Genomic DNA, 17,726 nt, shown 5'->3' with positions numbered 1-17,726 from the left:
GCCAAATGCAAGTTGCGATATCTAATGGCGAGTAAAGATCCCCACAGACTCGCCTTTCTCAGTGAGTGTGGTCAAAACGATGGGTTCCTACTTAGTATTCATGTAAAATTCAAGAACTATTCGACAAAAACTCCTTCCTCGCACATGTTGGGGGCCACCATTGCAAAATGAAAACGAAATGACAGGAATCGGCAAGTGTCAACTTCGGGCGTGCTCGGCTGGGGTCGCTTGTAGGGAGAGATCATTTTTATTAGACCAGATTACATAGAAAATCTATACTTGCACTTGCCAGATATTCTTTTTTGGGGCCTCAACTATTATGTGGGAGGTACTGTACTGTACATATAGGTTATTAGGTATATAAATCGTGATTTAAGCAGGAGTTTAGCATGGTAGACCCCCATTTTTTTTTTTTTACATCATCCCATCTGGGACCCCTGTCCTGATGATTTTCAGCATCCAAGGTCAGTGTGCCAGTCCTGTCAAAACAAAAGGGTAAGTCAACACAGAAAACGATGAGAGAAATAACACAATTATGAATGGAAATATATTCTTATTGGATGAAAAAAAGTCAAGATGTGTAAAACAAGTATTGGAGACAATACCTGAGCAGTTTTTAATCAGTTAATTTATTTGAATCATTAAAAAAATGATTGAGAATGAACACAGTGCTATCAAATTACATTGAAATATACAGAATCCATGCCTCAGAGAGCTTTTTAAATGGACTCACCGATGGATCCAGAAGTTTTCTAAGAGGGGGCTCAACACTGCTTTGCGCGTATCGCAGGCCTGTAAAGTGCATTATTGGGCCCCTCTCAGGTGGCCCAACAGGATAATATGAGGCATTTTAAGAAATATTAAGGAGTTAAATTATACAGAACTTAAGGATAGTTCATGAACAATTGTTAAAATGACGACACCCCCCCCCCCAAGTTAAGTCATGTACAGGCTTGATACATGTGGCGAGTGTTGAACAGGTTTGGTGAGTGCTCAAAAAAAGTTAGCCAATACGCTGTTTCCATGAGAACCCAGGGCAGTATTTATAACATCTGCATGAGAGGTGCAGTGCTATCTTCCAGCAAGTGCTGGGCCCTGAAGAAGGCTGACTTTTGTAGATTGCAAAGGAACGAGCGATCAATGGTCAGGTGGATTTGTGGAGCGAGAGGAGACAAAGACATCCCAACCTATCTGAGTGGCTTGAAATCACAGACCTGAGGACAGCCATTTCAGCCAGACTCTAAAGAAGGTTTGGACACATGCAACGCAGCAATTCATGGATTGCCAAGTTGACCAGCCTTAGTGTGGAGGGACGGGTGCCTAGGGGCAGGCCACGGAAAACCTGGGCGGAAGTCATCCAGAGTGACCTCCGTGAATATAAGCTGGAGGCCTCTGACACATTGGATAGACGGGGATGGAAAAGAAAAACCAAAATTGCCATGCAACGTCGTACCTGCCTCCCGGTGGAGAAATCGACGTAAAACCGGTGTTAGGGTTTTGCTGGGATTCGAACCTGGTTCGTTGGTGTGATAATCCAGCAAACCCCCACTAGGCCACCAGGGGGATGACTCAAATGCAGAGGCGTGAGGCGGAAGTAGAAAAAGAATCAAAAGGTTTATTTAAACTATATACACTATATACAGGGCAAAACAAAAGACAAAAAAAAACCAAAGAGTATAATCCAAAAGAAAAGCAAAGTGCAAAAATACAAAAGCTAAGAAGATCAAAAAACACAGTACAAAGGAAACTGGAGATAAACATAACAGCACAAAGACTCCGTGACAAGAGGACTGAACTCAGGGGTATAAATAGACAAACTAATTAAGGACACAGGTGAAGATAATTAGGCAATTAACACAAACACAAAACACAGGAACAGTGGCGGCCTCTAGAGGCCAAAATAAACACGACATGAAAAGGAAATAACAGCGGCCTCTAGAGGCCAAAACAGTCCTAGTCCTAACAACCGGATATTCATGTGTAGACTCATCTGTGTTGGTAAACGACATTATAGAGACTAAACTTTTGTTCCAACACATAAGGACTTGGACTTACCCGAATTTTCAACTGGCTTACACCAGTCCTTGGTGAGTGCTCAAAAAAAGTTAGCCAATACGCTGTTTCCATGAGAACCCAGGGCAGTATTTATAACATCTGCATGAGAGGTGCAGTGCTATCTTCCAGCAAGTGCTGGGCCCTGAAGAAGGCTGACTTTTGTAGATTGCAAAGGAACGAGCGATCAATGGTCAGGTGGATTTGCGGACCGAGAGAAGACAAAGACATCCCAACCTATCTGAGTGGCTTGAAATCACAGACCTGAGGACAGCCATTTCAAGCAGACTCTAAAGAAGGTTTGGACACATGCAACGCAGCAATTCATGGATTGCCAAGTTGACCAGCCTTAGTGTGGAGGGACGGGTGCCTAGGGGCAGGCCATGGAAAACCTGGGCGGAAGTCATCCAGAGTGACCTCCGTGAATATAAGCTGGAGGCCTCTGACACATTGGATAGACGGGGATGGAAAAGAAAAACCAAAATTGCCATGCAACGTCGTACCTGCCTCCCGGTGGAGAAATCGACGTAAAACCGGATATTCATGTGTAGACTCATCTGTGTTGGTAAACGACATTATAGAGACTAAACTTTTGTTCCAACACATAAGGACTTGGACTTACCCGAATTTTCAACTGGCTTACACCAGTCCTTGGTGAGTGCTCAAAAAAAGTTAGCCAATACGCTGTTTCCATGAGAACCCAGGGCAGTATTTATAACATCTGCATGAGAGGTGCAGTGCTATCTTCCAGCAAGTGCTGGGCCCTGAAGAAGGCTGACTTTTGTAGATTGCAAAGGAACGAGCGATCAATGGTCAGGTGGATTTGCGGACCGAGAGAAGACAAAGACATCCCAACCTATCTGAGTGGCTTGAAATCACAGACCTGAGGACAGCCATTTCAAGCAGACTCTAAAGAAGGTTTGGACACATGCAACGCAGCAATTCATGGATTGCCAAGTTGACCAGCCTTAGTGTGGAGGGACGGGTGCCTAGGGGCAGGCCATGGAAAACCTGGGCGGAAGTCATCCAGAGTGACCTCCATGAATATAAGCTGGAGGCCTCTGACACATTGGATAGACGGGGATGGAAAAGAAAAACCAAAATTGCCATGCAACGTCGTACCTGCCTCCCGGTGGAGAAATCGACGTAAAACTGGATATTCATGTGTAGACTCATCTGTGTTGGTAAACAACATTATAGAGACTAAACTTTTGTTCCAACACATAAGGACTTGGACTTACCTGAATTTTCAACTGGCTTATTCCAGTCCTTGTCAAGGAATGACCCTCTGCTTCCAGCACGTGACTTTATGCGATTGGGGCAGAGGATCAAAGGTTGTCGATAACCGGAACCTCCCCCCGTCTTTGTTTAGAGTCGGTTGAAGGGCCCTGATATAGATGGCTTCTTTTACTCCTCTAGCGAAGAAATCCGTTTCACTGTCTAGTATTTCCACTGTGTCGAGCGTGACTGTATGTCCCGGTGATTCTAAATGGATGTGTTGTGATGCCTCTGATGTTGTCGAGCCGGATCGTTTGTGTTCGGAAGCAGAGGGTCATTCTCTGACACGGACTGGAGTAAGCCAGTCAGAAATTCGGGTAAGTTCGAGTCCTTATGTGTTGGAACGAAAGTTTAGTTTCTTTAATGTAAAACCGGATAGTAGTAGTAGTAAAGACAGTTTAATTTATGAGGACCTGTCAGATGTCCCCACAAGGTCAACACGGTTACATATTCCTGTTATTATGTGGATATTTGGTCTTCATATGGCACTTAAAACCTATAAAACAATGCTATTATGTTGATAAATTTGTTTCACACACACACACACACACACACACACACACACACACACACACACACACACAGTAAGGGTGTTCTAAGGCTGCATAGTGTAGATAAGCCTAATTTCACACTGCAGGCCCTGGTTGCAAATCTCAGACCATTAGGACTTTTAGATAAAGCTGTTAAAAGGTTCCTGTCACACTGCAACATGACGTTGTTGTCTGCCAATGTCTGATACCTTCGATGTGTGAAAATACCCCATTGACAGTGAATGCATTTCTGTAGATATAGCCTGTAAATAGGAATTGTGCCACTATCATTAAAATTGACAACACTGCACACTGCTAATAGTGCACATTAGCCAAACATATTGCACACTGAAAAACCAGGCTGGGTTTAAGGAGATTCCATACCTAAGAATTTCAGGAGTTTATGGAACGTAAAATGAAGGTACGGTATAAGATCAGTTTTGTGTGATAATTCAGAATTATCGAAGACAAAATGAATATCGGTAATTATTTTTTTCGCGGTGCGGTTTTCATCAAATCCTGCTCTCTGATCGGCTGGCAAGCTGGTCCATATCCTACAGTACAGACCCCAGTTACGGACCCCGGTTACGGACCTCTGACGACTTGCTCGTTCACAACAACAACAAACATAGTAGCAATTTTTGTCAACATTTATCTTTTTTATAAGATTTATTTACAGCGAAAGCGAGTTTTACTACCCTGAGGAAGAAGAAATAAAAGAAAACATTTCAGGAGAAAGCTAAAAACTGTTGCTAACGCCGAGCAAAAACAAGGCTGAATCCTGAATGACTCAGTTTTGTATAAATAGGGGACTACATAGGTGGCAAAATGTAGGTTTTTTTTTTTCCCTGCCATGGAAGTGCACTTGTATACTGAGGAGGAAGCCATCTGCATTACAGCCGTGAATGAGAATTCAAAATGGTGGCTCGGCTCGGTTTTCCCTTTCGGGTGCTCTCGTTTTCTGTTAGAATTTGGTAAAGAAAAAAATAAATATATTATTTACCAGAGGGCCTCGCTCAGTACTTTCAAGACCTCGGTCACGGTATTTCACCATACGGACCTCCCAGCTGGTAAATAACATCTCATCTCATCTCATTATCTCGAGCCGCTTTATCCTGTTCTACAGGGTTGCAGGCAAGCTGGAGCCTATCCCAGCTGACTACGGGCGAAAGGCGGGGTACACCCTGGACAAGTCGCCAGGTCATCGCAGGGCTGACACATAGACACAGACAACCATTCACATTCAAACCTATGGTCAATTTAGAGTCACCAGTTAACCTAACCTGCATGTCTTTGGACTGTGGGGGAAACCGGAGCACCCGGAGGAAACCCACGTGGAGAACATGCAAACTCCACACAGAAAGGCCCTCGCCGGCCACGGGGCTTGAACCCGGACCTTCTTGCTGTGAGGCAACAGCGCGAACCACTACACCACCGTGCCGCCCCGGTAAATAATATATATATATATATATATATATATTGTATATAAAAAGTTATTCCTCAAAATCAAGTTGTACATGAGCTGATAGCCAATGAGGAGCATAGCGCTGAGCATTTCTATTTTTATTTTTTGCAAATTCGATGAATAAAAACTTTTATATAAAACATCCGACAAAATCATTTCTGCTTAGAATGTAAACAAACCAGCGAAATGACAATAGCACTTTGTGAAAAATGCTGTAATAATAATTCTTGAAAAATAAAAAAAGACCTTCTTACCATCAAATACTTTCATTCCATATTTTGTTGTGCTTTTTTTTTGTTTTGTTTATTTGTTTTTTGGGGGGTTTCTTACTCTTTCGGGTTTTTTGGTGGTTGGCAAACCAACTTTAATGTGAATTACCACCACCAACTGGGCTGGAGTATGGAACAGGAGATATTGGGGGGGGGGGACTTTATATATATCTTTTAAATGCTTGATAACAATTTTTGGGGTTTTGTTTTCGGGCAGAGTTTTTATTTGTTATTTTATTTGTTTTAATTGTTATCAAGTATTTAAAGACTTTTCACTTATGTATGCCGACTCACATACTTTGTTTTGAAATGGATAAAATAAATCACAATTCCACCTTACCTTTGAATAGTTTTAGACGAAACTTTGTGGCATCTTTAGTGCTTTTTGGAACAAAATTTTCTTTCTTAATTTGGTATTCTTCCTCATTTACGGTGACAGTGATCGGCCGCCATTTTGCCGAGTCACTTGAGGTGACTATTGAGAAATAGTCTGAATCTCTTGACCTATCAGCACATGCAATTTCCTATAATCAGCTCAGTCAGCTTACTTGCATCTACGTAATATCTCATGCCTGCGCCCGTCCCTCACACCCAACAGTACTGCTATCCTGGTCCACGCCCTGGTTACATCCCGCCTTGACTATTGTAACTCTCTTCTTTTTGGTTTACCTGACAAGTCCATCCATAAACTGCAACTGGTTCAAAACTCTGCCGCAAGAATTATTTCCAGAATCCCCTCCTTCAGTCATATCACACCTGTCCTGCAGCAACTCCATTGGCTTCCTATCAAATTTTGCATCATCGATAAAATGCTACTTTTTACCTTCAAGGCCATCAACATCCTCGCGCCCCCCCCCCCCAGTACCTTACTGAGCTCCTCCACACCAACATACCCAGCCGTACTCTCAGGTCCTCCTCCTCCATCCAACCCACCTGCTCGCTGGTCCACCATGGGGTCAAGAGCCTTTAGCCGCTCGGCCCCCCCGTCTCTGGAACTCCCTGCCACAGGACATACAACACTCTGATTCCATCATCTCCTTCAAATCTCGCCTCAAAACCCACCTTTTCCGACAAGCATATTCCCTTTAATCTGGGTCTGGAATGACCCCACCGTTGCACTTTATTTCAGTTTTTTTAATGTTTTGCACTATTTTGATTATGTTTTTTATTTTATCGATTGCTTTTATTATTGTCTTTGTACGATGACTTTGAGTCTCCTGAAAGGCACCTATAAATAAAATTTATTATTATTATTATTATTCATCTCATCTCATTATCTCTAGCCGCTTTATCCTGTTCTACAGGGTCGCAGGCAAGCTGGAGCCTATCCCAGCTGACTATGGGCTAAAGGTGGGGTACACCCTGGACAAGTCGCCAGGTCATCACAGGGCTGACACATAGACACAGACAACCATTCACACTCACATTCACACCTACGCTCAATTTAGAGTCACCAGTTAACCTAACCTGCATGTCTTTGGACTGTGGGAGAAACCGGAGCACCCGGAGGAAACCCACGCGGACACGGGGAGAACATGCAAACTCCGCACAGAAAGGCCCTCGCTGGCCACGGGGCTCAAACCCAGACCTTCTTGCTGTGAGGTGATAGCGCTAACCACTACACCACCGTGCCGCCTATTATTATTATTATTATTATTATTATAATCACCTGTGTATTTATACTAAAATTATATTATCAACTCTGCACATCATTACATTGCCGTGACATCCAGGGATGTTTACTCTGAGTATATTATACAGTATTACCTGAACCGCCAACCTTTTTAAAATAATTTTTTCTCGGATGGCCACAATTTATCACTGATAAATATTTTAAACTATTTAACTGACATTGCCTGGAAGCCCGGTCCCCTTCCCTACAATTCACATGATCTTGACTTGCCCTCACTTTCAGTCCAAGCAAATGGAGAATGTTTTGAGTTCATTAACATGAAATAAAATCTATCAGTGAATGTTCGACTTGGCTAACATTAGACCAAGATACTGTATGTTTAAAGGAGATACGCAGAACCTTTATTTTTAAATACATTTCTGAGTGGATAGTATCTCCATCCTTGACTCTTGTTTGCTGCATAAATGGGAATAAATATATATTTTTGAGAGTTAAAATCAACCACAAAGTTGGCATTCGAGCTGCCCCACTGAGCCAGCCAGCCCTGAGTGCGTGACGTCACAGCGGTAACCGGTTTTAAGGCCGAGGCCTTTGACAGCTATAGACCAAAGTCATATAAATAAAAATTTATGGTAAAAGTAAGAAATACCATTACCGACTTGCTCAACTAAGACTGACTTGACTTCATTGATTGTGGGTTGACTCTCATTAAAACAGGATAGGTGTTATAACTTACGGTATGCAACATACATGTACATGCATGCATTTTCACTGATAAAACGTAAAAGGCTAATTAAATAATCAGATGAACTGAGACAATCACATTCTGAAGCAAATTAAATAATCTTATACCAGTAACTTCTCATCGCATCTCATTATCTCTAGCTGCTTTATCCTGTTCTACAGGCTCGCAGGCAAGCTGGAGCCTATCCCAGCTGACTATGGGCAAGAGGCGGGGTACACCCTGGACAAGTCGCCAGGTCATCACAGGGCTGACACATAGACACAGACAACCATTCACACCTACGGTCAATTTAGAGTCACCAGTTAACCTAACCTGCATGTCTTTGGACTGTGGGGGAAACTGGAGCACCCGGAGGAAACCCACGTGGACACGGGGAGAACATGCAGACTCCACACAGAAAGGCCCTCGCCGGCCACGGGGCTCGAACCCGGACCTTCTTGCTGTGAGGCGACAGCGCTAACCACTACACTACCATGCCGCCCTACCGGTGACTTAAACACACAATACAAGTTACATGTATTAATCTAAATGCAGGTAAACAAATGAGTTGCAGCTAACCCATCGGTGTTCTCACTTCTTGAAGGCCAAACTTGTGGCCGATTGTTTTGAAACAATCTGACTTTCAGTTTTTTGTTCAGTCCTCCGTTCATTCACTTCTTCCACACAAGGGCGAGATATTACTGCTAAGGCAAGCATATCCAGCAGGGGGGGGGACATATTCAGCGGAGAAATCAGACAGCTGGTCCACTCATTCTCCATTTTCTCCATACTGAGTACTCCGCCATTACTGCTCTGGTCAGGCAATTACTAAAACTCGGGACGGGAGCGATAATATCAGATCCTGTTCCGTCCTGGGTTTTAGCAACAACCCTTGCCTCACACTCCAGGAGAACTGGTGCAACTAAACTTACTTTCCTTTTCTTGTAGTTTTCTTTTCCTTTAATTGTTGGTACTGCACCCTCTTTCAATACGGGCTTGTAGCCAACGATCCTCAACAAATCAGAGGTCTCGTACGAGTCTTCAGTAAAATGTGCCAAGCAGAGGAGAGACCACTTCGTTAGGCGCCCAATGTGCCCGTGAACTTCTCGCAAAACGCGTCCAAATCTTTGCAGTTTGAACATTCTTGGGCCATGAATGCAACGTAAATCCACCTTCTGTTGTGTTGCTGCACCCTCCAGCAACACACCTATGTGGCATGATGATAAATTAGCTCAAAATGGAAGCTCGAAGTTGCAGTCAGCTCTGTGTTTTAGTATAACGGAAATGGCGATAAGACCAATAACCTTCCTGCTGTGATGTCACAGATGTCAAGGTCATTCACTCAGACCACAATCTATATGAATCATTTTAATCGTAAAAATGACTGTATTAGATTTATTGTTAATGCTTAAAACTATTCCTGTGTCATTCTTGCAGTTTCAAGGCATTTATAGACAAAAAGTGAGGCCATGATTCTGCGTATCTCCTTTAACATTAGTTAAATGTAGTTATTATGGATACCACCAAACAATTTAGACTGAAATGGTAAAAATTGGCTTTTGCTTGAAAGAACAATAAGAGTAAACTTGCCAACCGAAAAAGATTACGCAGGCCTGCAATGAAGTGTCAAATCACTTTACACCAAGTGCAAATGGTGATGATAATTAGAAATAATTAGAAAGCCCAACAAAGAATAATAAAATGAGCGCCAAGTTTATCAAACAGCCCTTGTTTGAATATCTGATTTGCATTAAATAACATCCATGTGGTTGTGATTAGCTTGGGAAAAATGACTGACCTCTTCTGAGAAAGAGTACGTAACAGCGGGTTTGTATCAAGGCCACTGGTCGTGTCTAAACAAGGCAGGCATACTCATTCCCAGCAGTAATGTGAGCTGCGCAGTCTCGACATGCTGTAATTCCCACAATAATCACTAGTGAGATCAGATGCCGCAATGTGGTATTCAGCTGCCAAGTAATCAATAACCTTTAAGACTGACACAGCCAGCGAATGTTTTGGGAAATTTAGTTCTACTCAGAAATGATGACCATTTTCAAAATCCTGACCTAGGCCTGGACATTGAAAGTTTTTAATACTTGGTGTTATTTGGTCTGTCTCCCCACTGAATACAATGAAAACAGGAAGAGGACACGTTTCTGGTGAGAGAAATATTCAAACAGAAGGACATTGTTTTATTATTATCGTTGTTCTTAAAGTAACTTATAACTGATACAGAAGCCAGTCCAATCCACATGAGGATTATATGTTGTGCATGTTTCATTCTGTCCTGTGTCCTTCAAATCATCCACTGATTTTTACAGTTGGATCAACAACAATAGTAACTAGAAGGACACTCGGTCGAGTGTCATACCTCTGCCAAGCCATGTATTACCAATACCAGAATCAAATCACTTGAACTAAGGATAATATTAAAGCTGTACACAAAATTTCATCAAAACATGTTCACTATTTTTTGAGTTACATTGGGCACAGACAAAAAAAAAAAAAGCTGCATCTGCATACATATCTGTATTTGCATCAAGATCTAATCAATTGGTCCTTGGCCCACAGCCCACCTTTCCTCAGAATTTCATCAAAATCCGTTCATTACTTTTTGAGTTACGTTGGGAAGCAAGTGGGCGCACTTTCTAATGTATAAGCACAGAGAGTGGTGTAACGAAAACCGGCTGTGCTATTGGATAAATGTAATTTAATTAATGATCAACATCCAGTGTTTTCACAAGGCTTGTAGTACTCGAGTCCGACTCGTGCCCTAATTTTAAGGACTTGTGATTTGACTTGGACTTCAGCACTGGACTCGTGCACTAACTGCATTTGGACTCATAAATTAGAGACGAGGACTCTGATTTTTTTTCTTTTTTTTTGTAACATACCATAATTTGGCATAAGATATTTATATCTACACTGGTGCTTGAAAGTTTGTGAACCCTTTAGAATTTTCTATATTTCTGCATAAATAAGACCTAAAACATCATCAGATTTTCACACAAGTCCTAAAAGTAGATAAAGAGAACCCAGTTAAACAAACGAGACAAAAATATTATACTTGTTCATTTATTAATTGAGGAAAATGATCCAATATTACATATCTGTGACTGGCAAAAGTATGTGAACCTTTGCTTTCAGTATTTGGTGTGACCCCCTTGTGCAGCAATAACTGCAACTAAACGTTTCCGGTAACTGTTGATCAGTCCTGCACACCGGCTTGGAGGAATTCAACAACTTTCCTCAATAAATAAATGACCCAGTATAATATTTTTGTCACATTTGTTTAACTGGGTTCTCTTTATTTTTAGGACTTGTGTGAAAATCTGATGATGTTTTAGGTCATATTTATTCAGAAATATAGAAAATTCTAAAGGGTTCACAAACTTTCAAGCACCACTGTACATTAATTTTTATACTGATTTTGTACAAGAGGATGAACATTCACCTGTTCATACGTCATGTTCAGGAACAAACTAACGTTAATGGCGCTAAAATGTCTGGAGAGAATGACCCTAGGATTGTCCACTTTACTTATACAGACTTCTTGTGCAGTGGGACAAAATACACTGCTGTGTGTTCCATATGTAGAAGAACTATCGAGGAGACGACAGGGACGACCTCGAACTTCAATCATCATTTGGCAAGACTCCACCCAGAGAAGGAAGTGACACGCTATGTTCATTGCTCTGTTGATAGTGGGGCTTGCTGATCGATGAACTAGCAAGTGTTAACCCTCTCTCATGTTATTTGCCCTGTTGATAGCGGGGCTTGCTGAGTGATGAACAAGCTTTTTATCTGTAGCCTAATAACTAAAATGGGGCAGTCAAGCAGTAACAGTAGTCCAACACAGTAGCAGAGACACTTTCACATAAAGGCAGCAACAGCCACCGTCAAACAGTGCTGTGGGAGTCTGGGACTTGACTCGGATCAATAGTGGACTCGACTCGAAATTTTCTTTAATGACTTGGACTTGACTCTGACTTGAACACTTGGGACTCGAGACTGGACTCAGACTCGAGGTTTAGTGACTCGACTACAACACTGGTTTTAACAAAACAGAAAGTTGTCATTTTCACACCTCAAAAAAACCCAAAACATACAAAAAAACCCTACAGCCTATTTCAACCCGGACAACTTGTTTACTGATTTTTATTAAGAAATAGCAACATGTCGATATGATTGTGTGCAGTCTATTTACTGTGAGACCCGCGGTGGAGAATACCCACTCAGATGGCACTGATGTACCCGGTATGCAAAGATAACGCCAAGCTAGTGTGGCCAGCCTCGGGAAACGTATCTGATTAGCTCTCCACCAGTTGAGAGGATTTGTTCTGTGCGTTTACCGCACTGCAAACTTTTGTGTATTTGTGTGTGTGTGTGTGTGTATGTGTGTGTGTGTGTGTGTGTGTGTGTGTGTGTGTGTTTTTAATTAACCGTTTAATTGTTAGTATTAATTGGTTAAAACTCTTCTTATCAGTTAAATGGTGAATTATGAACATCCCTAATAGTAATGGCTGCGTCATCACTTTTTTTTTGACATTTCACACATGGAACCTGGAGAGGCACTAAAGGATCTTATATTTAGGCACTATCTAAAAGCAGAGTTCCTGATGAGTGGATGAGCAAAATATTTGCAAGGGCACAAAATTGACCTGAACAGAATAACATTCTATCAAATGAACCATCGAATTGTTTAGTATCGTGTATTTCACATCAATAAATTGCTGCATTGTCTTGTGACAGTGAGACCAATAATGAGATGTGCATCGCAGTTACGATACATTTATTCCTTTCTTTAACACCACATGTCATGAGCCAGAAACAACACCATGGCATTTATTATGGTGTGACTCTGCTGGGAGCCTGGTGGACTGTAGTGAGCCAGTGCTTTCACTTTACATCAGTACTACTGTATATAGTTACGATCCAGTATTATCGGACATAAAAACTAATCGAAATGAATCCGTGGTAGTTTTACATGATCTAAAGCTAAGGAAAGATGCTCATAATTGCTATTGAACTGTACAATAATTATATTTACATGAGTGTGCAGAGTAAGAAATCATTCAAGTAAAAAGACGTTACCCGCTATGAAAATTTTTTTCATCAGTATTTTCTGGAGAATGTGTTAATCCCATGTTATTTTTTTGAAAGCAAATTGAAAATAAGTGCTGGATAAAAACCCAGCTATCTTATGTAACTACAAAATGCAAGATACAAGTTTTGTTGTCTGGTGGTAAAGTGTGTATGAGATACGTTGCCTTGAACTTACATGCATATGGACATCATACGGTTGCAAAAGCCATCAAAAATCAAGTCAATGCATTACCATGTTCTCTTAAGTATGGAGCTTTTCTCCACTAAAGCATGATTTGGAAAAGAGTTGAGGCATTCTGAGATGTATGGAAGTGCTATACCAATTGGTTCAACTGTTAAATCTCTCTCTCTCTCTCTTTCAGGATGATCCACTGGGCAAGCCGTATAGAGAAGGAACTGGAGAAAGTTCTTCCACAGGTCACAGGAGCCCACCAGATGAGATCAGTAAGTCTTACTGCTTGGCTCTTACATTTATAATAAATTGCTAATCTATTATTCAAAGTATGATGAGGATAATTATAAATTTTTCAAAAAAATTTTTTATCAAAAATCCCCCGCTGGCAACTATGCCATAACTCTCTGGTAAAATTAGACTGACTTGAACGAAATTACAATATACGTATTACCAACATACAACAAAGAATCCTGCCAAGTTTCATGAAATTCCTCCAAAAATTGTGAGAGGAGTTGATTTCAGAAGGTGAGTACCCTTACCGGGACGGACGGACATCGCCACGACATAATCCCCCTTTGAGCCTTTCGGCCGGTGAGGGATAAAAATTGTGAGGGAAGTTGATTTCCGAAAGCAAGCACACCTTGATGAAATTGCCAAAGTACAAGTTTGTTTATAATCAAGGGCATAACTCTGGTAAAATTTGCCCAAATTGAACGAAATTTCAATTTGCATATAACTGCCATATAACAAAGCCTTTTGCCAAGTTTGGTGAAATTCCTCCACAAATTGTGAGAGGAGTTGATTCAGAAGAACGTACACCCTCATGAAATTGTCAAAGTACAAGTTATTTAATCAAGGGTCAAAACTGTGGTAAAATTTTCACAAACAAAATTAAATTGCAAAATGTGCATTACTGTCATATAACAAGGCCTTTTGCCAAGCTTCGAGAAATTCTTCCAAAAATTGTGAGAGGAGTTGATGTCAGAAGCCAAGCACACCTTCATGAAATTGTGAAAGTACAACGTTGTTACTAAAGGGCCACAACTCTGGTAAAATGCGACTGAATTGAACAAAATAACAATCTGCATACTAATGACATAACAAAGCCTTTTGCCAAATTTGGTGAAATTCCTCCAAAAATTGTGAGAGGAGTTAATTTCAGAAGGAAAACGCACTCTCATGAAATTGTCAAAGTATAATTGTGTTAATCAAGGGCTGTAACTCTGGGAAAATGTGACCGAATTTAACAAAATTGCAATATGCATATTACTGACGTATAACAAAGAATCCTGTCAAGTTTCGTGAAATTCCTCCAGAAATTGTGAGAGGAGTTGATTTCAGAAGGTGAGCACCCTTCCCGGGACGGACGGACGGACGGACGGACATCGCCATGACGTAATCCCCCTTCGGGCCTTTCGGCCAGCGGGGGATAAAAACCCACAAATAGACAATAATAATAATAATAATAATAATAATAATAATAATAATAATAATAATAAATCCACTTGGTTTGGGGCCAGAATTTTCATTTTGTTAAAGTATGATGTACTTGCTGTGTTAATTGATTGGTGATCTCTGTGCTCCTGAATGACAGTGACAGTGATTATTAGTCATTGCCCACCTCCTGAGACTGTCTGTTCTGTCTACACAAAGTGCTAACATTCGCGCGCACACACACACACACACACACACACACACACACACACACACACACACACACACACACACTATATCTCCTTCGAATCCCTCAGTATGGGAGCCTGATACTCAGCATATGGTTTGGCACCACAGCTTGTGTGTGTGTGTGTGTGTGTGTGTGTGTGTGTGTGTGTGTGTGTGTGTGTGTGTGTGTGTGTGTGTGCGCGTGTGTGTGTGTGTTTTCACAGTCTTCAAAGGACTTCAGCATTTGCTTTTGCAGCAGTCCTGGGTGGCGTAGAAATGACACCAGACTAAACCAAGAGTTTTTCCAAGGGCTGTTATCAGAGAGATTGTTCTGGTTAGCTACGTAACATGCGTATGGGATTAATCTGATCTGTTCTTAAGCAGTATGAATGTCCAGGATGATTTGGTTTAGTCCAACATAAAACAGCCTCTTGTAATAGCACCACATAATATCCACTTGGACCTAAATGAAAATGTAGATCAACAACAAAATCTGCGTACATTTATATGTGATCCAGATTTATGTTCTGCAAGCCTCAGAGAACAAAAAAAATCCTTCTAGGTTAGATTTTCATCTTCAAAGCACTTGGTTCATTCCGATTCATGCCCGATCCAGTCATAGACGCTGTAACACTATGACAACGTCACTATGATAACAACGGCTTTGCAGTTAATCAGTTTGTCATAAGTAGTATATATTAGCAAACTAATTGGTAAAACGTAACATTGTATGTTCAGGAAGTAAAATGTGTGTGTTCAGGAAGGAAAATACATTCATGGGCCACTTTTATTAGCAAAATCCTGCTGTTTTATACAGTTCTCTAATCAGCCAATCCCTTGACAGCAGCACAATGCATAAAATCACGCAGATTCAAATCAAGAACTTCAGTTAATGCTCACTTCGAATATCAGAATGGGAAAAATTGTGATCTCAAAGTGTGACTTTCACTGTGGCATGGGTGTTGGTTTGAGCCAGATGGACTGGTTTGAGTATTGGACAACCTGCAGTTCAGTGACCATAACTTGCTGTAAGCTACATCGCCACGCCGCATTGGGATGGGGCCAGAGCATACTACAGCATCAGACATTGCCTTCGCTAATTTAAACACCTCTACAAAGTTACTCTTTGTAACCTCAGACTGACTAAGGTGTACCGTATATAATTAGCTCCTACATGGATAACTATCTTTGAGAACCTGGGCTTGCCTAGGACCCTAAGATTACCTGTTATGTCTGGCGCCCTGGCTCCCGGTATACACCTGACTAAAGCTGCTGGTGCCCCTAAAGGCTGAGCTAATTTCACGTGCCATATGATAGTCCCCTATAACCAGAGCTCTTTCAGGTTTCTCAGTGGGTGCATCACTAAGGAGAGCAAACCTGTTCGACACGTGACGTGGAGAGGAGTGGTGCTCCCGTGGACGAGCCTCAGCGGTAGCTTTGGCACTACGCTTATGCCGCCGAGCCGTCACCCATTCGCCCCACTGTAAGGGCTCTAATGCCGAAGTTGGGGGATTATTAACTCCACCTAGGGCATCCAGACTTTCCCCTGCAGAAACTACACTGTTCTCACGCTCACTGAACTTCTCTAAAGCCTGGATATGCACTTCTAACACTATAATCTTCTCCATCAGAGAGCTAACTAATCTGCACTTATCACAAATAAGGCTATCATTAGTGACGGAGGAAGAATGACTAAACATCCTGCACTCAGCACACTGAACAGGCTGAAGGTGTGCCATGATGAAAAGATTCACGTACCTTAATCGAAGATCCGTTGATATTAAAGCAGATCTGATGTGGATGGCCTCCACTTGTGGTCTTTATGCAGGAGGGAAAAAAAGAAATATTTCTTCTATTTTTTATGAGCAGATTGGTTGATATGCGTGCACTGTACCGCACACACAGGAAAAATGACTGAGCAATTTTTCCAGAGTTAAAAGTATTTTCCTCAAAAATAGTTATTTTTGTTCTATTTTGAGTTTAGAGAGTAAAATATGGAGTTGGAGTGGGAGCAAAATTTCACAGTAATTGTGTAACAGAGTTGGTTGTGGCTCTGAACTGAGTAAAATAGTACAAGAGTTAATTTCAAGACACACTGAATAGAGTCAAGTACCAAAATAAAGTCAAATACCAGATAAATGAAGCTGTTGTAAAAAGCAGTTTTAGAACCATGTTGGAATGTGTGAAAAAACATTACCTTACCCATTGTGAAGAACCGTTTTGATCACTTGACCTGATGGGATTAAGAGTTGGCAGTGGGAGGGGTTTTCACTCTTCTCATTGAATGGAATGGAATTGAATTTTTACCCTTCTCATTGAATACCCCTCCCACTGCCAATCCTTTATCCCAAAACAATAGGACATACGGTACACTACCGTTCAAAAGTTTGGGGTCACCCAGACAATTTTGTGTTTTCCATGAAAAGTCACACTTTTATTTCCCACCATAAGTTGTAAAATGAATAGAAAATATAATCAAGGCATTTTTCTGGCCATTTTGAGCATTTAATCGACCCCACAAATGTGATGCTCCAGAAACTCAATCTGCTCAAAGGAAGGTCAGTTTTATAGCTCCTCTAAAGAGCTCAACTGTTTTTAGCTGTGATAACATGATTGTACAAGGGTTTTCTAATCATCCATTAGCCTTCTGAGGCAATGAGCAAACACATTGTACCATTAGAACACTGGAGTGAGAGTTGCTGGAAATGGGCCTCTATACACCTATGGAGATATTGCACCAAAAACCAGATATTTGCAGCTAGAATTGTCATTTACCACATTAGCAATGTATAGAGTGGATTTCTGATTAGTTTAAAGTGATCTTCATTGAAA

General features: G+C 41.3%; 1 protein-coding gene across 1 annotated transcript in view; it reads left to right on the top strand.

Annotated features, from left to right (window-relative positions):
- cacna2d2a (calcium channel, voltage-dependent, alpha 2/delta subunit 2a) overlaps window positions 1–17,726 on the top strand; it is a 697,573-nt gene that overhangs the window by 46,689 nt on the left and 633,158 nt on the right. Inside the window, exon 2 of the mRNA XM_060919306.1 lies at window positions 13,420–13,501. Within this exon, the coding sequence (XP_060775289.1) occupies window positions 13,420–13,501 (82 nt within the window). The remainder of the gene's footprint in view (window positions 1–13,419; window positions 13,502–17,726) is intronic.

The sequence above is a fragment of the Neoarius graeffei genome, chromosome 4, assembly GCF_027579695.1.
Source record: "Neoarius graeffei isolate fNeoGra1 chromosome 4, fNeoGra1.pri, whole genome shotgun sequence".
Classification (NCBI taxonomy): Eukaryota; Metazoa; Chordata; class Actinopteri; order Siluriformes; family Ariidae; genus Neoarius; species Neoarius graeffei.
Note: the sequence above shows the minus strand (reverse complement) of the source record. Positions and strands in the feature narration are given on the sequence as shown.